The 21,495-nt window shown below is 54.7% G+C and overlaps 1 protein-coding gene across 7 annotated transcripts in view; it reads right to left on the bottom strand.

Moving 5' to 3' along the window:
- Nucleotides 1–9,242: 9,242 nt before the first annotated feature.
- IL4R (interleukin 4 receptor) overlaps nt 9,243–21,495 on the bottom strand; it is a 37,542-nt gene continuing 25,289 nt past the window's right edge. For all 7 annotated transcript variants that reach the window (XM_046666100.1, XM_046666101.1, XM_046666107.1 and 4 more), the window contains exons 6-10: nt 18,323–18,479; nt 15,622–15,721; nt 13,699–13,777; nt 12,262–12,311; nt 9,243–11,832 (exon numbers count right to left, since the gene is read on the bottom strand). In XM_046666100.1, coding sequence (XP_046522056.1) covers nt 10,299–11,832; nt 12,262–12,311; nt 13,699–13,777; nt 15,622–15,721; nt 18,323–18,479 — 1,920 coding nt within the window. In that variant the 3' untranslated portion in view covers nt 9,243–10,298. The remainder of the gene's footprint in view (nt 11,833–12,261; nt 12,312–13,698; nt 13,778–15,621; nt 15,722–18,322; nt 18,480–21,495) is intronic.

The following is a 21,495-nucleotide window of genomic DNA, read 5'->3' as shown; positions in this document are numbered from 1 at the left end:
CTTCCTCCCCGACACTCTCATTGGTCAGGTTTGACCACACGGGTGCCTCTGAACCAACCACTCTATAGATGGGGGAAGGAATGCTCTGATTGGCCAAGTCTGAGTCATGTGCCCTCCTGGAAAGCTGGGAGTGAGGTCAGATCCAAGGAAAGGAAAGAACGAAGTCCAGAGAGAGACTGTCCCCAGGGAAGCCCGGATGCTGTGCTCAGGAGGAGAGGGTGCCGGGCAGACAGAGCCAGAGGCCCCTCTGCACGAGGGTGCAGGCGGCTGGGGAGTGATGGGGAGGACACGCTTGGTAGAGGGGAGGGTGTTGGTAAAGACTTGGGGGGTTGCAAATCCAGTGGGGTTGGGGTACAGTGGACAGGTCACGGTGTTGAGGGGTGACAGGTTATGGTGTTGGGGGTGCCCAGGTCATGGTGACTGGAAGTGGCTAGATATGATTCTGACACCAATTTTGAAGTGTGTGGTGGTTGGTTTTTTCCACAACCCCAGGCAATGAACTCAGTTCTGATGCTCTCTACCTGGAGATGGCGTCGGCTGCCACAGGGTGAGGGCTCAGTCCCACCCATTGCCCTCCTCCCCAACCTCAGACGCCACTTGCAAGTCCAAGTTGTCACCTGAGCTTCTAACCAACTGGCTACAGATCTTGGGTTCCCACGCCCCCCTCCTTGGGTTCAATTAATTTGCTAGAGCGGTTCACAGAACTCAGAGGAACATCTTACTTACCAGATTACCAGTTTATTAGACAAAGATATAACTCGGGAACAGCCAGATGGAAGAGCCACACAGGGCAGGGGGTGGGGCAGGGGCATGGAGTTTCTGTGCCCTCTCCAGGCGTGCCAGTCTCCCAGCACCTCCAAATGTCCACCAGCCTGAAAGGCCCCAGCATCCCGTCCTTTGGGTTTCCAGAGAGGCTTCATTACCTAGTCACAATTAATTAAATCATCCACCATCAGCGACAAATCAACCTCACCGTCCCTGCCCAGGAGGTTGAGTGGTAGGACTGGCAGTTCCCGCCTTCTAATCACATGGTTGGTTCCCCTGGCAACTGGCCCCCATCCTGAGGTGACTTAGGGGTTTCCCAAAGGTCACCTCATTAACATAACTAAAGATGCTTGTTGCTCTCCTCAAGTAGGAAATTCCAAGGGTTTTAGTTGCTCCGTGTGACTAACAAGGATGGAGACCCAACACACATTTCTTATTATAAATCACAGTGCCACACCAGGTCATGGGTTCTAGGGGTGCCCAGGTCATGACGTCTAGGGGTGACAGGTCAAGGTGTCTAGGGAGTAGTAGGGGCTGAAGAGACAAGCGGGGAGGGAGCCAGGAGCCAGGTTACAGAGTTTGGACTCTGGCCTGTAGAGCAGCTTCTCCCAACCTTCCATCTGCGTGCACACTGCCATAAACCATGTCTTCTATATTTACATTCTTTCTCCATCATTATTTACTTAAACTTTCCCTTTATATGGACTTACTTGTTTTATTTAAGTAACTTTATTTTAAAAGGAAACATTGTCACCATCAGGAACGAAAAACCAGCCTCGTTTGTTATGAATAGAAGGGAACTGTAAACACAGAAACAGTGAAACCAAAACCATGCTCCTGGAGCCCAGCCAGAGGCTGTGGCCTGTGGAGCCCGGCAGGAGAGGAAGAGAAGAGAAACAGGAATTGCCTCTCCGCCTCATGTCCTTTTACACCACACCCCTGTGCCACCTCAGACCATCTTAAGGCCCCCAAGGGGTTTGTGTCCCCCTCCTGGGTGACCCCGGGGGTTTGTGGCCTACATTTTCGGTTAATGGGAGCCAGGAGGTACCGTGAGCAGAAGAGGGGCACTGCGAGCGAGCTCTGGGCATGGTGGGAAGAGTATCTGAGAAGAGAGACAGTATTTGCATAATTCCAGGCAATAAGAACGAGGAGGCTGACTTGGCCCAACAGAGTTGCGGGAGAGAAGGGGTTGTGGGGACAGACTGCCCGCGCCTGACTCTGCCAGGAGGGGGAGGGGCAGCCTGGAGTGACCCCCCACTCTCCAGCGTTGGCGCTGGGACCGAGACCCAGAAGGAGGTGTGGGAGGGTGAGCTCAGTTTGCATACGCTGAGTCTGAGATGTGGGGACATCCACGTGGAGAGCCATTCACTTGTTCGGAAAGTATTTATTGAGCACCTTCTGTGTACCACACTCTGTTGTAGGGTCCTGGGAGACAGCAGTGAACCAACCAACCAAAAATCTCTGTCCCGGTGGAGCCTACCTTCTAGAGGGGCAGATGTGGGAGACCTGACAAGAAAGAAAGCAGTTAATATATACAATATATCAAAATATATGTCACATTAGGTAGTGAAAGGCACCGGATAAGACACGTGAAGTGTCTGGGTGGACACGTGGAGAGGGAGTTGGATCCACGGGTCTGGAGTGCAGGTGAGAGATCTGGGCTGGAGAGACCATTCATTCATTCAACAAATATTCACTGAGCACAGAGTCCCTGACTCATAAAACTCCAGTCTAGATTTAGCAAAGATTGTACTTAACTGTGGAAAAGGATGAGATTGCGCATGGAGTGTGTGTGGGGGGTGCACTGAGGCCGGGCGCTGAGGACCCCCAGTGTTCAAGGGAGGGCAGAGAAGACCCTGGGGAAGGAGCCTGAGCAGGAGCAAGCAGCCAGTAGCAGGAGAACCAAGAGGGGCAGAGATTCCAGAACGAGGGAGAGGCTGGAGCTGCAGAAGGAGTGGTTGGAGGCAAAGCTGGCCTCTGCGGCTGGCGGCTGTGAGAGTCCCGGGGCAGAAGTGCAGGCAGCTTCTGCACCGAGAGGGTGCGGGGCAGCGGTGCAGGCAGGAAGTCCTGACAGCTTTCAAGAACCGGGGCTGGGGTGGGAAGGAATGAGAGAGGGAGCAGTAGGAGGCTGGAGGAGGGAACCTTTGGTTGTTTGCAGATGGAATGTTCTTGAACAGACGCACACACTGATGGGAGGAAGCTTGCAGAGGGAGGAAGCTGAAAACACAGGAGAGTGGTGCTGTTTGGGATCCAGAGGAAGTGATGGGCTCAACCTCGGCCAGAAGGAACGACCCCAAGTCAGGAACGACTACATAATTTGAGGGGCTTGGTGCAAAATGAAAACGCAGGCCTTCTTGTTCAAAAAGTACCAAGAATTCAAGGTGGTGACTTGGTGGTCAGATGGGGATTGGGCAAGACGCTCGGTTTACAGACTCAGCTGAGTTGTGGCCTCTGGCCACCGGCAGTCAGGTCTTGGGGTGGGAGGGCCGCTGCCACACTCTAGCCCGAGACCTGTGAGGTGAGCAGCCGACCTTGACCCTCCCCTGTGTCTGTGCCCAGGCACCTCCAAGGGCGGAAGCCTGCAAAGGTGCCGGGTGGGGTGGGGAGGGGCAGGTTGAGTGGAGTCCACAGTGCCAGGGGTGGAGGAGCTGTGGCCGAGACCCCGTGCCAGGGAGGAAGAGGCGGGACCATGTGCAAGAGGGCGCTCCCAGCCCTGGTGCGTGTGCCAGTGTCCCCCCTGGACTTCCCTTACAAAACACAGATCCCAAGATAAAATTAAGAATTTCGAGATGGGGACCTCAGAAGTTTGCAGAGGGAGAAAACATATGTGTAACGTATATGGTATGTGGTGAGAAGTGCATGATCGAAAGCTCTGCCAACCTTCAAACACTGCGTCCTCATGTGGACCGCGTCTCCAAGTGATGTGGAGACACACAAACACGAGATGGTGGCGTCGTGCTTATTGGGACCATGTTTGTCTTGGATTCCCATTGTTCCAATCTGTCCTTTTTGCAACAAAGTAACAGTAAATTTGGAACGTCATGCTTTCCTTTAATTACGTTTTATATCCTCACCTCCCAACACCCGCAGACTCATTCGGTACGAGATGAAGGCCAGCAAACGCTCGGACAGATTAACCATGCGCAGGCACCGCACGTGTAGGCCTGACATGTGCTAACACGTTTAATTTTAACAACAGCCCCACCAATCCGGGTCTGTCATTATTCCCATTCTACAGACAAGGAAGCAAGAGCAGAGGAGTTATGTGACCGGCCCCGAGCAACACAGCTGGTCCTTGGAGCACCGAGTCCTGGTGTACGTCAGGCATTTTGCCAGGCACTGGAGGGGATGTGGGGGAAACGCCGGGGAGAAAGACAGGTGGGTCAGGTGGGTGGGGATATCCCACGCCCTGGGCCTGGACCAGACCTGCAGACCCTGGGACGGAGGCAGGCGCTGGGGCCAGAGTGGGCCCCTAGGGGGCAGCAGGGACCAAGGAGCTGGGGTCCAGCCAATCTGATGCAGCCAGCCCCTCGCTGGCCAGGTGCCCCCAGCTTGTCAATAAACATCGTGGGGAAGGGCGGGATTTCCAGGAAAACTGCTGCTGTCAGGTATCTCAGGCGAGCCACGAGAGCAGCTGGGCACGGCCTGGCCTTCACCCACATGACATCTGCTCCTCACCCCGCCACGTGGGCTGCAGGGTACTTCTCTTGTCCGTCTGTCAAGGGGGAGGAAACTGAGGCCCAGAGGGGTCAAGTACCTCGCCCACAGTCACACAGCTCCAAATTGACAAAGGCTGGTTCAAACCGAGGCAGGAGGAGTGCAGAGCCCTTGCTTCTCTGAGCCTCTTTCTGTCTCTGTAAGAGGTGTGCCAGGTGTGGTCAGGAGTCAGGGTGCACCATGGGCAAGTTCCCGCAGGGCTGCTGTGGGGTCCAGCGTGTTCATGCCTCCATTGCAGGGTGCGCTCAAAAACTTCTTGGGTTGTTTTTTTTTAAATTAATAACTTTTGTGGGAAAACAGTGTCAGAAAGGTTATTCAACAGGATGTTAACCGAGATATAGCTTCAAAAACAAACATTCATTTTGGGACTGCCCACATGGTGCCAGGTGCTGGGGCGGGGACGGGATTTCCGGTGGCTTTCACTTTCCTCTTTATAACTTTAGGTTTTCTCTGAATCCAAGAAGGCCGGCACGTGTCAATTGGTAATCAGAAAAAAGCAATAAGCAAAAAAACAACTAAAACAGAGGCAACCATCTCCCTGCCTCTTGGGGAAAATCTTTGTAAAACTGAGGCTGGGGGTGTGCGGGATTGGGGTGGGTGGCCCCAAAATCAATGCCTTTGTAGGTCTCTGGGGTCTGCCTTGTCCAGCCCCCTCTGGCACGGCTACCTTGGGCGGCCTCCTGCTCTTGGCTCTTTGGTCCAGCCCCCCGGGGGGTCCTGGGAAACTCCTGTGCCAGCATCTCGCTCCACCCACACCAGCTGCCCACCTCGAGCTGGCGGTGGGCGCAGGCGGGCCTGAGTTGGGCCCACCTGATCCAGCAGACCCCCGCCCCTCTGTGGCTCTTGGGGCAAACATTTGGTGCAGTGTGTTTGTCTTCTCTCTTCCTTCATCTTTCGGGGTCTTTTCCTCTCCCTCTACACTGAGGCAATCGAGAAAGTTACGTTGGACTAAAAGAATCTCCCAGCTGTGCGCTGTTCAATACTGTAACTACCAGTCACATGTGGCTATTTAAATTTAAATGTTAATTGAGTCAATACAATTTAAAAGTCAATTCCTCAGTCACCTTAGCCACACAGTGGGCCTTTCCATCACAGCAGGTAGTGGAGTTGGATGGCGCTGTTCTAGACACTCATTCGTCATGCTATAAAATTCCTTCCTGAAACTGTTCTTTGAACCAACATTCTCTCCGTCTTTTTCTGATTCTCTTCCTGTAAGTCTAAAATTAAACTTTGGTCCAGGCTTTGAGAACGTGGCAGAAGGCAGAGAGCACGGGGGAGCTGAGGGAGGCACAGGCGCGGGGCTCCCTACCACGGTTGCGCGGCGGTGGCAGCAGCAGCCCGCAGAGCCTTCCTGGGGAGGTTCGGAGGAAGCCCAGAGCAGCGGCTGTGGCTGCAAATTCTAAATGTCTAAGCTCTTTGTACGTTTTCACTTTTGTCACCTGTGACCCAGCCAGTTTGGAAGAAACCCAAGAGATGATGAAGACGATGGTAACAGCCACTATCTTCAGGACGGCCCTAGGATGCAGATTTTATTATCCTTCCTGGTTTGCAAGTGAGATAAGGCACAGGCAGGATAAAGGGGACAGCAGATAAGGGGCCTGGGACTTCATGCCCCAAAGAGCCTTGGGGCTTCTGGCCTAATTCGGCGACTAGTGGGAGGCCAAGGACCAGATTTTTATTTTTTTATTTATTTTTTTATTTTTTTTTATTAATGTTATGATGGATTACAAGCTTGTGAAATTTCAGTTGTACATTTTTGTTAGTCATGTTGTGGGTACACCACTTCCCCCTCCGTACCCTCCCCCCACCCCCCCTTTTCCCTGGTAACCACCGATCAGATCTCCTTCTCAATATACTAATTTCCACCTATGAGTGGAGTCATATAGAGTTCGTCTTTCTCTGACTGACTTATTTCGCTTAACATAATGCCCTCGAGGTCCATCCACATTGTTGTCAATGGGCCAATTTCGTCTTTTTTTATGGCTGAGTAGTATTCCATTGTGTATATATACCACATCTTCTTTATCCAATCATCAGTTTCTGGGCATGTAGGCTGGTTCCACGTCTTGGCTATTGTAAATAATGCTGCGATGAACATAGGGGTGCAACGGACTCTTGAGATATCTGATATCAGGTTCTTAGGATAGATACCCAGTAATGGGATGGCTGGGTCATAGGGTATTTCTATTTTTAACTTTTTGAGAAATCTCCATACTGTTTTCCATAGTGGCTGTACCAGTTTGCATTCCCACCAACAGTGTATGAGGGTTCCTCTTTCTCCACAACCTCTCCAACATTTGTCGTTCTTGGTTTTGGATGTTTTTGCCAATCTAACGGGGGTAAGGTGATATCTTAGTGTAGTTTTGATTTGCATTTCCCTGATGATTAGCCCAAGGACCAGATTTTAAGGGGATTTTTAAAAGTCCTTTGTCAAGGAGATTCCGAGAGGCCCTGGCAGCCAGCCATTCTGTTGTGTGAATCCCTGTGGCAGCCTTCACTCCTGAGAGAATATCAGCACCGAGGACCTCAGCACCCCAGTGGCTCCTGTCAGGAGGGACCTTAGTCCTCCGCGTGCGCACCGTGGGAGTCCCACGGGAGGAGCACTGCCAGTGGCTCCACTCCCCCGCCTTGCCTCCTGCTTGTGGATGGTTTAGGTCTGGGGAGTGGGGAGACTGAAGACACACTGGTTTCTGTCAGACCATGTTTCTCAGTGGGTGGGACTAATGTGCATTTAGGCCAGAATGTAAATTCCTCGCGCCAGCCTGCATCCCGCCTGACCTGGTCACCCACCGCTGTCCCTGGCTCACGGATGTTTCTGAACTGCGAAGGTGCCAAACTCCTCATGCCTCAGGGCCTTTGCAAATGCTCCATGCTCTGCCCAGAATGTTCTTTCTCCAGTCCACCATGGCTTCTTCCAGTCACTGAGGGCTCAGCCGTCACCTCCGCAAAGACCTCCCTGTTAGCACCCCCACCTCAGACCCCTGTTGTCTTCATAGCACCCTTCGGTGTTGGCAGCTTTTCCTTTTGTCTGGTTGCTGTCTGTCTCCCCCGCTGGACTGAGCTCCAGGAGGGCAGGGCCCTATCTCCCTCAGGGTCCTCACACCCACACAGTGCCTGGCACACACAGCCGGTGCTCCGTGCTCGGTGAATATTGGTGGCTGTGCTCTCTTGGCTTTTCGGCCTCTCTGCTTCCTCCTTCCCTGTGTTAAGGTGGAGAAGGGGTTTGGGGAAGCAGGAACAATGGCTTTTCTCCGGCATCCCTGAACCTGGGAGCGTGGGTTTAAATCCAGGGAGGGGCTGGGAGGTGTCCCTCTGTACTGCTCCATTCTGGCTTCCCGAAGCCCAGCCAGTTCTGTCACGTGAGCCTCAGCTGACAACTAGGGTCTCTGTCTCCTAAGGTCCTGGGGCAAGAAGGAGGCCGGCCTCAATTCTGTGTTGGACTTCCAACCCAACCACCTCTCCACCGCGCTCACAAACGTATTTTCTCTGCTGCTTAATTTTAAAATTTGATTTTCCGAGACGATGCTCCGGCAAAGTGGGTTAGAGCTGACTTTCAGGTAGGTGCTGTGCTGCACATGAGATGGCATATCATGCTGGCTGGGAGACCTGGGTTCAAATCCTGGCTCCAGGACTCCCTAGCTGTGTGGTCCTAAGCTAAATGTCAACCTCTCTGGGCTTGCTTCCTCATCCGCAAAATTGGGAATAATAATTGAAGCTGACTACCAGAGCTGTGACATAAGGGATTTATAGCACTTAGCATATTGCTTGGCCCTAAATAGTCATTTTTATTTCAAATTATGTTTTACTATAAAGAGCTCTTGAAGGCAAAAGTCCAGAGGGCTAGCTCAGACCCTGCCATTCGCTGTGGGACCTTGGGCAAGGCCCTGTTCCTCTCTAGCACTAAGTTTCCCCATCTGAAAATCGTGTGGAGGGGGTGCCTCCAGGAGCTAATGGGATAGATTTGGGCTCAACACAAAGGAGGCACTTCTAAGAAAGATCAGGCTGCATGTGAGGTAGTGAGCTCCCCATCACTTCTAGTGCATTGTGCAGAATGCTAGAGAAGGAAGAAACCTCCAACGACCATGCCCCTCATTTTCCAAGTGTGGCAGTCAGGGAAGCTACTCAGAGACCAGGGGGATCACAGATATAGGGGCTTCAGGCCCCCTGCCTGCCCGTCTCAGGCCCGCTGTGTCCGGCCATCTGCCACGATACCATGCACGGCTCACCTGCAGAGAGCCTGGGCAATGGACACCTCCTGAGTTCAGCTGCAGGCCTGCCACAAACTAGCTGTGTGACCTTGGCAAAGTGTAGCAGCTGCTGCCGGTGCCGTCTGCATCTCATCGATGTGCCGAAGGCTGCTCAAACATCGACTCCTAGCCTGAGGACTTATTTCCCGGAGCAGCTGGAAGTGCTGGGGAATTAACGCCCTGGAAGCAGCCCACCACCAGACAGACAGGTGCTGGGGGCCAAGCACCCTCGCGCCGCCCCCATCCTGTGCAGGGGCACCTCCAGGCATGCGCTGTGCATGGTTCCTGAGGCTCCCAGTGGGGTGAGGCGTCGCTGCGCACATTCTTTATTGCCTCCCGCCCTCCCGTCCTCACTTCCCCTCTTCCCAAGCCTGGTTTCCTGGGATCACCTGCCGAATCATCTAACTGCACTTGAATCCGTCTTGGGGGGACCCAAATAGAGACAGAAAGTCCCTTAACCTCGTGGGCCCAGGCTCCCTGGGCGGGAGGATCCATGAGTTAACAGAGATGAGGTGTTCACAACACTGCCCGGCAGCGTGTTTATTTAATAAATGGGGAAAAAAAGGAGAGAATCTTTATTCATACAAGACTCCAGACCCCCCCATTCCACCGTCCTCAGCAAACACAAATACCAGGAGATAAAATAATCTTTGAGATACACACAAACAAGCGTTACTCGACCCAAGGTCTGAGCCATGTGCAGGCAAAACGTGCTGGGTCAGCTGTCTGGAATGCCCCATTCGGCTGGGTCATGGGCCGTGACCCACTCCCTCTGGTCTCTATGGCTGCCAGCAACGGTCTCCATGGGGGCACAAACTGGCCCCAGGGTAGCTGGGCAGGTCCACTCTGGGGATCCCATGCCTAAGAGAAGGCCCAGGCCTACAGTTGTGGGGGGACCTGACAGCAAACTGTCACTACCGGCTAATCACAATTTCTCATGTCCTTCTCTGTGACCCCGACTTGGCTAAGCACCCACCACAGGTGCAATCCTGCCTCTGGTGCCAGCCAGATGAAGCTCTGTTGAAGGAATGGGCCTCTCTAGGCAAATCCTACCCTCCTGGACCCCGACTTCCCGTCAATTTCCTGGGGCCTCCTAAGTCATTCCCCCATGAGCTTGATCAGTTTCTAGGCTCAGCATCCAATCCAGTGAGATGGCGGCAGCTAACCCAGGACTGGGTCAGACTCGGGTAACAGAGAGATTAGGTGGACAAAACAAGCCTTGGGCAGGCGTGACAGGGACAGCATGCTGGAGAAGCTGTGCACCAACGAAGCGGCCAACGGCTCGTTCACAAGCTGAGCTGCCCAGGGACCTCCCGATGCCCGCAGGTGTCTGCCGTGGGCATGGCTGCCCTGCAGGCTCCACTCCCGTGGGATGGGGGGAGCTCGGGCCACGGCTGGGAGCAAGGGGGTCCAGTCTCTGTAGCCCCAGGTTGGACAACCTCACAGCTTCCTACCAGGGTTCTCTGAGTCTTTCAGAAGTCTGCCAGCCTGGCTGCCCCAAAATGTGGGGGGAGGCATTTCGAAGACCCGGTCCTCACCTGTGGACCGCAGCAACCAGAGGGCACACCCCTAGGAAGCGCTCGTGCATGTGGGCCCTGTGGAGAGCATGGCCACCGTGAGAGGGGTCTGGCTCGAGCTCTGAGCATTGCCGGGAGCAGGCTGGAAGAAGAGGGAGGGTTTGCGCTCCTCAGAGAGCCCCAAGGATCCCAGGGAGGCAAGAGAGAGGCCCGCCTCCAGGGGAACCCCACCTGGCGGGGGGTCCAGGGCCCTCACGGGGCTCACTGGGGGCGAGGACCTGTCCCCACAACAGCAGCCACAGCAGGGGCTGGCCACAGTGTGGGCCTCGCCATGCTCCTCCTGGCCGTGACACTGCTTCAGGTGGCCACAAAGGTGGCAGGTGAGGGCCGAGTAGACAATGCCGCTGCCCAGGTCGTCCCTGAGGGAGTCTGTGGCCTGCTGTGCGGAAAGCAGGGGCTTCCGTGGGTCTTCTCCCTTCACCGTCGGCTCTGGGCCAGGGCGCTCTGGGGAGCCGCCTGGCAGGAGGGAGTTCTGAGGGCTGTGAGGTGGCTCCACATCCAGTCCAAAGGTGAACAGGGGGACGGGGACCGGGGCAGGGGCCCCAGGGTCGGGGCTCTCATAGGGCCTGTAGCCCCCCTCCCCGCTGCTGGCCTCAACCCCAGATTGCCCTGGGCAGATGGCACTGCCAGCGAGCAGGCTGGAGAAGGCCTTGTACCCAGCCTCTCCAGAAGGGCCGGAGCCCGCCGCCCCGCCACCCTGCTTCACCGCCTGCGCAAACTCCCGGTAGCCGCCAGTGGGGGCCGAGGCGGGGGCTGGGACTGCCCCCTGCTGGAGGACACTCTGGCGGAGCATCTGCTCCCAGGTTTCTGGTTCAGGTTGGAGTGCAGTGGGTGGTTCAGAGGGCTGGGGGGCGGAGTGGATGCTGGGGTCCACTTGGCCCAGGTGTTCGGTCAGCTGTGGGTCTGAGTCAAGCTCTCCAGGACCTCGGGGCTGGCTCAGGGAGTTGCTGAAGCTGCGGTAGGCGGGGTTGTCTGCAACCACAGCAGGCGCCTCTGTGAAAGCCAGGCTGCCTGGGCTCTGGGTCAGAGTGGCCAGAGGATTTGACTCTGGATTGAGAGGCTGCTCCTCACCCTGGGACGCTGCCTCCTGGGGCCCTGCACTTGAGATCCTGGCCCAGGGCATCTGAGCACTTCCTAAAGGGGGAAGAAGGCATGACTCCCCCAAGCCCCCATTCTCAGCCCCGAGGAGGCCCAGGAACAGGCTCTCTGTCAGCCGGGCCGCGACGCCCTCCCTGCCTTCCTGGAAGCCGCTCCCGCTGCTCTCAGGCGACGGGCAGAAGCTCCCTCTATCTTCCTCCACTTCCTCCTCCTCGCTCTCCACCTGGGCCTCACACAGCTCCACACACGGCACCACGCTGATGATCTCTGGCTGGAGGATCGGGTGGTTGACCTCCACAGTGCGCCATGCTGATTTTCCAGGACTCTGGAAAGGCCCATTTCTGACAGTCTTGGAGGAATCCTCCTCCTTTTGCAGGCCATGCTCCAGTAAACAGGGCAGGAGCTTGGTAAGACAAGTCTTCCAGCGTCTGCAAAAGCAAGGAAAAGTTTGGTCAGGGTTCAGCTTCCCCACTTAAACAACTCCTATTCGTCCTTCAAAGCCCAGCTTGGAATCACCCTGGACTGATGTCTATCTATTGCAGACGTGCGTCCTGACTTTACAGCCAACAATCTATCAGTCTATCTTTACTACTACATTGGGAACTCCCAAGGGGGTTCAGCTTATGCCTGACCCCCGAGTGAAATGCAGGGGGCTCAGCCAGCAGCCCATCTACCCAGACCACCCGTCCTCTGGCCACCCGTCAAAGCCCAGTGTCACAGGACAAGTGCAGAACATCAAGAACGAGAAGGCAGCCATGGAGGTGGGTGAGTGACTCCACTCTCAGGATGGGGCCCGCGGCTCCAGCTCCATCACCTCCCAAACCCACGTAGGCTATGACCTAAGTTCATGTACGTACGGGCACTTGGCTGGCTCCTGGCCTCGGGACTGCTTCCCCCACAGTGACACCTAAAACACAGAGACAGCCAATGTAACAGTGGAACGGCCTTCCAGCGCAGCCTGGCGTACAGCAACACTCGGGAAGCGTTTGCTACAGAAAGACTGCAAGCCTTGACATTACCAGGTCTGAGGTCCAATCGGGCCACTTCAGCTCTCTGGGCCTCGGTGTCGCGGAAGCGAATGAGACTGCCCAAGTACTAGCTTGCTGTGGCCGACGGCAGAAATGACCACAGTACTCTGACGCTCCTGCCACCCCTTCAGTCTGGCCTGGCTGTGTGACTTGCTTTGACCAACAGAACGTGGTGGAAGTGACACTGTGCCAACTGGGCCAGCCAGCTGGAGGATGACAGACATCTCCACTGCCCCAGGTGAGAGTCAGCTAACTGCCAGACCTGTGAGTGAGGCCCCTGGGGACAGGCCCAGCCAAGGTCTGCCCGGCCCAGGCCAGGACCCCTCCACCCGCCACTGCACTGAGCCCAGTCTACCGACCTGCAAAGCAAGAGCTAAATAAACAGTCACTGTCTTAACTCTCTAAATTTCAGGGTGATTTGTCACACAGCAAAGCTAACTGATGCATACACAGCGTTTGCTACGAGCAGGACCCTGTGACATACACCTCACGCGTGCTGTCTCAATGAATCCCAGCGTCAGCCCTGCTGGGTAAACACTCCTTTAACCCACACGGGAAACTGAGGCTGAGAGAAGCGAAGCAAATGTTCCAGACCACACTGGAGGCAAGTGGCAGACCCAGGGTTCAAAGCCAGCATCACCAGACTCCAGCCTGCCACAGGGTCCCTGGAGAATGGAGGACACTCGGCCCGTCTGTTCCGGACAGGGCCTGTTTCCCCTTCCCTCGTTCCTAGAGAGCTCTGGTCCTACTCTGGCAAACCCCGCACGGCCAGCCCTAGCTCAGGGGTGGCCACTTGGCTGTTCTCAAGGTATTGCCACGCCCTCCAGGTCAGATAAGGCATGTGACGCAATTGAGGCCAACGAGAGTGAGGCGAGGTTGGCTGGTGCTTCGGGGCAGTTTCCTGCTCTCAAGAAGAAGACACAGGAAGTCTGGCCCTCTCCCTCTCCTGTTGGCCTCCCGTCCTGGTCCAGGCACCCCTCTACGAGATGAGACGGAGATGACCTGAGTGGTCAACTCCCCCCAAGGGAGGGAAAAAACCAAGACGCCAGCCCCAGAGGAGCCCCAGGCTGAGAGAATAGCCACGGAAGTGGAAGAGGGGGAGGGGAGGCCTCCAGGCATTAAGCTGCTGAGTCAACCGCCCTGAAACCCTCCTGACCCCTCAGGTGCGCTTTCAAATGCCAGAAACGTCTTGAACCTCCTAGACGTTCTGAATCGTGTTTCCTGAAACGTGCATTCCCAAGCACCCTAACCAAGCTGCTCTCCTACCTGAGAATCCTGGAGGACGATAGCCACGAGGGGGCTGTGCGCTGGGTTGGGAATCTGGTCCCACCATTCTTTCTTAATCCTGAAAAAGAAAAGGAAAAGGGGTTGGTCTCCAATCATTGGCCAGTTGATGCTCCTCCCATAAAAATGATCATGGTCGCCAACACTTATTAGGGGTCAGGGACTATGTCGATTGGTCTCTGGATGTCTCATTCTCACCCCATCCTACAGATGAGGGGACTGAGGCTCAGAGAGGGCAGGTGACGGCTGGCAGGCAGAAGACTCAGGGTTGCAATCCAGCTGCCCAGAAAGGAGCCCCTACCATGGCCACCTCTGTCCTCAGTGGGAACAAGGCCCAGGGAATCAGGAGAGGCTCAAGCTGCAGAGAGAATACTGCGTTTGCCCATCAACAACCCCCTCTCTGGGGCAGCCGAGGGGACAGTGCCAGGGAGGGGCCCAGGATGGACTGAGAGGCTGATGGAACCCAGGAGGAAACCGCTTCCGTCTCTCTGCCTGGCTCTGCCTGGAGCCACAGAGTGTCAGCACTGGGAGAGAAGGCTCTCGGGTCACCCCTGGAGGGGCCTCCACCCACTCCACTCAGTCAGCACGCATCTACTGAGCACCTACGACGGACCATTCACTGTGCCAGGCCTCGGGGACACAACAGTGAAGAGACAGACAAAAACCCCTGCCCTCGCAGACCTGACCTTCTAGGAGAGAGAGACGGACAGCAGATACAGAAACGGTTATATGACGTCACTCGTTCACGGCAATAAGAGTCATGAGCAAAAATAAAGAAGGTTAGGGAAAAGAGAGGAAGGGAGAATGTGATCCAGGAAGGCCTCTTGGAGAAGGTGACTTCTGAATGGCAACTGAAGGTGGAGGAGGAGCCACGCAATGCCTGGGGAAAGGGCTTTTCAGGCAGGGGCACAGCAAGAGCAAAGGCTTGGAGAGCAGAACCTGCTTGGCGCGTTCAAGGAACAGCAAGAAGGATGGACAGGCGAGGGGGAAACTGAGGCTCAGAGAAGGGTCGCTCAGAGGCATTGGTGACAAGATGCAAGAGGGCAACTCGCATTCCCCCACACCTACTGTGTGCCCTGCCAAGGCGGGAGCCTCACCCACATCAGTCCTCAGCCATTGCTAATCCTCACATGCGGAGCTAGTCCCATTGCAGTCAGGAGGTCTGAGGCTCTGAGGTCCCATGATCCAAGAGCTCGAACTCACTGGAAACAAGGCTCCTTCTACCCCCACCCACTGTGATCCAGGACTCTCAGGACTCTCAGGACTGACGAAATATGTTCTCCCTGTTACTCTCAGCCTGCAAAGGAGGGTGCCGAGGCTGACAGAGGCCCAGCAGCTTGTCAGCCACACAGCTGCTGAGCTCCAAGGCCAGGATCCGAACCCAGGACTCCTGACTCCATCAGGGCAGGAGTCTAGAATTCCTCTGTCTACAGCCACATGCCCCCAAGTGTCTGGACCGTACCCTGCACACCCAAGGTGATCCATCTCCCTTCCACTAAAGGAAGGTCCTTTCCCAGTCCTTCCCCTGGACAGCTCATCCTCTTAGGGAGGTCACAGCTCAAATATCACCTCCTCAGAGGGGCCTGCCTGGACTCTCGATCCAAATTAGCCCCCCGGAACACAGCTCCCCTTTGCCCTGGTATATCTCCTTGAGCGCCCGGATCAGCATGGAAAACAGTCATGTTATTTGTTGACCTGGCATCTCTGTCTCCCCGTGAGGAGCACGGGGTCCAGGTCAGTCTTGTTCTCAGCTGTTGCCTCAGTGCCTTGTGTGCAGCAGCTGCTCAATACATATTTCTTGAATAAAAGGACCGCAAGCTGACAGAGCAGAGGGAGATCCCGCGCCCACTCCGCACGCAAGAAGGGCTAGCTCGGGGGGCATCCCGTGCCGAACCAAGGACTCACTTGATGATGCTGAAATAGCAGGACAGGCAGATGGCCAGGATGACAACGCAGGAGATGCTGACACCAAGCGGGAGGCGCTGCTCCAAGGGCTGCTCGTAGTCTGCAAGTGGAGGGAGCCGTGAGCCTGCGCTGCGCTGGGTACAGCCTGGGCTCCAATTCCCAGAGCTGGGGACCGAGGCCTCAGGGGAGTGTCTTCCGAGACCATGCATGGTCTTGCCTCACCCCCTCTTACTCTGCTTCTTGCACACGGAGCCCTCGCCACACTGGCCTTGTTGTCCCCTGTTCTCCCAAAGTTGGTGCCACCTCAGGATCTGGAACTTGCTTCTCCCTCTTTCCTGAAGCATAGAGGTCAAGCGCAGTGACCTTGGAGCTGGACTATCTGAGTTCAAAGCCTGACTGTCATATCCTTGCTAGTGACCCAGGACGAGTCCCTCACCCTCTCTGTACAGCAGGGTTATCTCCTAGGGTTGCTGTGAGGATGACGTGATCTAATAGATACCGCACCCAGAACAGTGCCTGTGCATCTGCAAGCATCTGCTGTTCTCACCTTCGCACAGCTGGCTCCTTCTCCTCATTCGCCTCCCTGTCACCTGCTCCAAGAAGTGTTCCCCAAGCCCCCTCTCCTGCTGCCCCTCCCATCACTCCACCCCCTGACCCCGCTTCATTTCCTCTCCACACTTACTGTCAGCTGGATCTCGAACTCGCTGATTTTTTCGTTTACTTGTTTTACTTTCTGTCTCCTGCCCTGGAAGGTTGGAGGAGGGGTTTTCGTCTGGGTCACTGCTGATTCCCCAGTGTCTGGCACAGGCCCAGGCACAGAGTAGGAGATCAGTAAATACTTGGAAACGAGTGCATGTCTAGCACACCATATCTGTTCCATGCAGGCTATTTCCCTTCCTTTCCCTGGGTCAAAGGTTGAACCACATCAGTTGGACAAAACTCTCCCCAGCACTCGCTGTGCGGTGCACCGGGCCCTGTGCTGGGCACTGGAGACACAGACACAGCGTAGATCCCACCTGTGGGCTCCCAGCCCAGACAGGAGACAGACGGGTCAAGAGATATCCACGGGACAAAAGAGCAATGTTGAGAGGCACGTGTGGCGGGTCATCGTCACTGCCAACCACCACCATGCCCAGCACTCAGAAGAGTCCTTCTCCCACTGACTGCTCACAACAGCCCCACCTCCTCCCCACTGTTCAGATGACAACTGGGCAGCCGCCCCACCCAGCCATTGCCTCTTCTTCTTGGCAGGCAGCAAGATGCCCACGCCGAGGTTTGGGACACACAGGATTATCCTATTCCCCTCTCCAGACATTCGAGTTCCCAGCTTCCCTCGCAGTTGGGAAGAGGCCATGGGACAGTCCTGGCCAATGAGATGCAAGGGGAAGTCTGCTAGGGAAACTTCCAGAAAGATTTTTACTTCCTGATAAAAGAGAAAGATGCAAGAGATGCACCCCCTTGTGGGAGTCTTTCATTTCCTTTAGGCCCTAGGGCAAGAGGGTGTGTGCAGCAGCCAACGTGGGACCAGGAGGTGACAAGTCTAAGCATAAAATGCCACCATGCTAAAGGTGACAGAGGCAAAAAGACAAGCCTCTGGGTGACATCACTCAGCTGCTACATAAACCTGGGAAGGTCCGCTTGTAAGACTTCATTTTATGTGACATAACAATATTTTTATTGCAAAAGCCATGTGTGATAGATTTGTAAAGAGTTACTGGGGGGGGGGGGTGCAGCTACCAAGTGAGGGACTACATTTCCCAGAATCCCTTGCAGCTACATGTAGCCACGTGACCAATTTCACCAACAGAACCTGAGAGGAAGTGACATGCGTCACTTCTGGGCTGAGGCTTTTAAGAAGCAGGTTTGGTCTCCCTGCTCTCCTTCCCCCTTCTGCTGCCTGGATGCAGATGATGGCAGTGCCCAGAGCAGAAATCTTAACTCGGGGTCCACAGACTTCCAGCAAGGCTGCAGATAGAGTTCAGGGGGCTGGGAAATTGGACGGGAAAGAAATAACATCTTTATTTTCACTAACCTCTGACACCCAGCATTTTCTCCCATTAGGAATGAAGGGAGTAATAGCATCAGTCCCTCAGCCCCCAACAGAAATCACAGCTGTCCTCATATCACATTACAGCTGCAGTATCACGAGAGAGCGAGTGTGCGCATCTACTTTAAAATGACAGCATTTATGACAGCTACCACCAGATCTTGTTTGTAGTGTTAAGAAATAAGAAATATATTTAAAAACATTTTTATAACCGCATTTCAATAAAATTAGTTTCCCTTATAATCCTATGTATTTTATTCTATGTGTTTAAGAATATTATTTTGAGATAGGGGTCCACAGGCTTCACCAGACTGCCAAAGACGGTCCACGATACAAAAAAATGGAGCCACATGATGGACTGAGCCCCAGCGCCCAAGACTGCAGACAGAGGAAACCACTCAAACCACCAACATTCACGCTGGACCATCACGTGAGCAAGAAATACACTCCCACAGCACTAAGCCAGGGAACTTGTGGGCTTATTTGTTCCTGCAGCCTAGCCTACCTTCCCTGACCACTACATCACGTCAGCTGGTAATTCTGCTACTTGCCGTCAGAGGCATCCTATGAGATGGAAAGCCAGATGCTCAGCCTGGGGAAGTGTCTGGCCAGAGTAAAAATGGGGAGGAGAGTGTCGAACCGACAGATACTCACAGTTATGCCACGTGGTGCTGGGGCTCCACTCACTCCAGGTGCTGTTGTAGTTCTGAGCCCTGGCCTTCACCCGTGCGCTGTACGTAGCCCTGGACTTCAGGGTGCTGGCTGTGACGCGGAGGGTGGGGTCCATGTAGGTCACGTTGTAGATTTTGAACTGGGAGAGGAAAGGGAGGCATCAGTGCACCAGCTCTGAAGGAGGCAGTACCAGCTCCTGCCCTGGCTGCTATCCTGAGCTGACCCCGCAGTGTTTAAGAGCCACCAGCCTGGGTACGTGGGTATTCCTTCAGCTCAGGCCTACGGTGCCACCCCCACAACTGTGACCAGTCGAGCAAGATGGGTCAGGGGATCAGACTTCACCCTGGCTCCCCCACTGATTAGCCATGTGACATGACTTGAGCAAGCTGCTCGACCTTCCTGGATTTTGTTTCTCTCATTTGTAAAATGAAGTAAGAGTCCCGACTGTCGCTTTCTGGCTGTGTGACCTTAGGTAAGTGACACAACCTTTTTGCACCTCGATGTCCTCTTCTACAAAATGGCAATAAGAAGAGTGTCTACCTCCCAGAGTGCTCGTGAGGATTAAATGGGCTGATATAGGTAAGCACTTAGGGGGCCTGGCATGCAGGGAGCACGAGCGTCCTTTCTGAAGCACAAATAGGGTCACCACGTCCCTCTCTATCCTTCCTGGCTCTCTGCAGCCTCCACAGTCAAGCCCGAACTCAGTGGCCTAGAGTCTCGGCCCCACCAGCCTAGCCCTGACGGGAGGGGGCTCCCAGGGCCTGCTGTGAGGTGGAGAAGGCAGGAAGAAGATTAGTATGTGTTGTCTGCTGCCTTTTATTTTAAAAAATAAGAGAGAGAGAAGGCATAGACATGGTGGCAGACAGACTCTGAGATGGCCCCCGTGACCCCACCTTCTTTGACCCTCTCTTCTTGAGTGTGGGCGGGCCCTGCGACTTGTTCCTAACCGATGGAATATGGCAAAGGGGACGGGTGCGTGGGGACTACGTGCATGTGATGACATCAGGTAAGACTGTAATTCCAACTTGCTGGGAGACTCTCCCACCCTTGCTGGCCTTGAGGAGGAAGGAACTGAGGGCGGCCTCCTGCCAACGGCCAGCGAGGACCTGAGGCTCTCAGTCCAACAGTCCACAGGAAACTGAATGCTCACAGGAGCTTGACTGTGACCCTTCCCCAACCGAGCCTCACATGAGACTGCAGCCCTGGCCGACTCCTGGATGGCAGCCTTGTGAGACTCTAAGTAGAGGGCCCACCTAAACCGTGCCCAGACTCCTGACCCCCAGAAACTGTGGGACAATAAACGCGTGCCTCTTAAAGCAGCCACGTTTGTGGTAATATTATTATGCGGCAATAGAAAGGTAACGCAGCGACGCATCAACACAGACGCGTTTGCTTGTAAAGGCATGAACTCTCTGGAAGGAAACGCATGCCTCCAAGCCCTCCACCTGCTCCAGCCTGGCCTTCCTTTCCCTCCCGGCAAGAGACGGGAGCAGTGGTCAACATCTGGGAAGAGAGACTGGATGTTGCGGGTGAGGGAGAAACATATTTCCATTCTAAGTCCTTTCGTAACATTTGAATTTTCACTTCATGTAAGTATTACTTTTATTTTAAAAAAAACTTTAAAAAATAAGAAATGAAGTAAAATCTGCTTAAGATCGATTCTGACAGCAAGTGACTGGCCCGAATCCTCTGCCTGGGCTCCTGTCCCTGCAGGGCCGGTTCCTTTGCAGCCCTCTCTCCTCCTCGGACCCCTGCAGACCCTTCCCAGTTCCTGTCAGCTCTGCTTCTGCTGTGGGTCAGATGCTTGTTTGGGGAAACGGTCTGGTGTCAAGTGAGCGGAGGGGAAGTTTTGTACAATGAGGAAGCGAAGTCCCAACAGGTTGCTGGAGAAGCTGGGGGGCAGCTGGAGCTTCCCACGGGGCTGAGGCTGGGGTGGGCACTGCGGGAGGGCACGCTCGCCCTTCCTGTCTTCCTTTCTTTCCAGATATGAGTAAGCAGGAAGCAACGGCTGGATCTGGGTCGCCAACGAGTCATACATCCTGGAGTGGAGTAGGGGATTGGGAAATGTTTTACTAAGAAAAAGCAGAGTCAGAGTTTGCCAGGAACTACTTGCGGTTTGTTTGTTTTTTAACAGAAAGGCCAGGTGTCCGGGGGGAGGAAACAGCACAGGCTCTGGAGTTCAGATCCTGTGTTCAGATCCCAGCTCTGCCATTTCCAGCTTTGGGACGCTGGGCGAGCCATTCCTCCCCTCCAACCCTCAGCTTCCTCATCACCAAAATGGAGAGATGAACACCTTTCCACCCGCAGGGCTTTCACAACCACTGGTGATAACACATGCTGTGCCTGGTACACAGGAGGCACACCAGAAATGGTAACTGTTATAACCATGAGCACAGCATTCATGACCCTGAACTTCTCGCCTGATGGTCTCATTTTCTGCTTCGTTACTGCACACACTCCCACATCCCCATAATCCTCAGATATGCCAGGAATTTTCATACCCCCAAGGCTTTGCTTATCTAGTTCCCTCTGCCTGGCCTACCCTTCCCTCTCTAGAAAACTCCTATACATCCTTCAATGCCCAGGCCAAAACTCCACCTCCATTACAGAACCTTGTCTGAAAATCATCCAGGACAATGAGTAGCTCCATCCCCTAGATCCCACAGCAAGTTTCTAATACCTTTTTTTGGAATTGATCTCACCCAGTCTGAGCCACAGCTGATGTCTGCAACACTAGAGCAAACACGGCCAGACACCGCCCAGCACCTGCGCCACTGGGGTCAGGTACTCAAAGCTCAGGGCAGGTAAGCCTCTGTCTCCAGCTCCAGGATTAATCCTCCTTGGTCTAAACCAATCATGGCCACCCCATTCCTTAGCCTGTGATTGGTCAGACAGGAGCACGTGACCAGCTCTGGCCAATGACTAACGAGGGCAATTTAGGCCCAGCTCCGTCCTTGAGAAGGGAGAGATGAGGGAGGGGGTCTCAGTGGCCTCTGCCTCACCAACAAGAGAAGCTGGGCCTGGAATTCTGAGGCCTGGGCCAGGTCTGAGCACCCACACAACCACTGAGCCCTAGCCAGGGCACACCGACCAATTCTCTCCGCTGGCTGGAGTCCAGAGCCAGGTCCTAAACCCAGCTGCGCTCCGGCCAGCCG

Source organism: Equus quagga, chromosome 7 (genome assembly GCF_021613505.1).
Source record: "Equus quagga isolate Etosha38 chromosome 7, UCLA_HA_Equagga_1.0, whole genome shotgun sequence".
NCBI lineage: Eukaryota > Metazoa > Chordata > Mammalia > Perissodactyla > Equidae > Equus > Equus quagga.
Note: the sequence above shows the minus strand (reverse complement) of the source record. Positions and strands in the feature narration are given on the sequence as shown.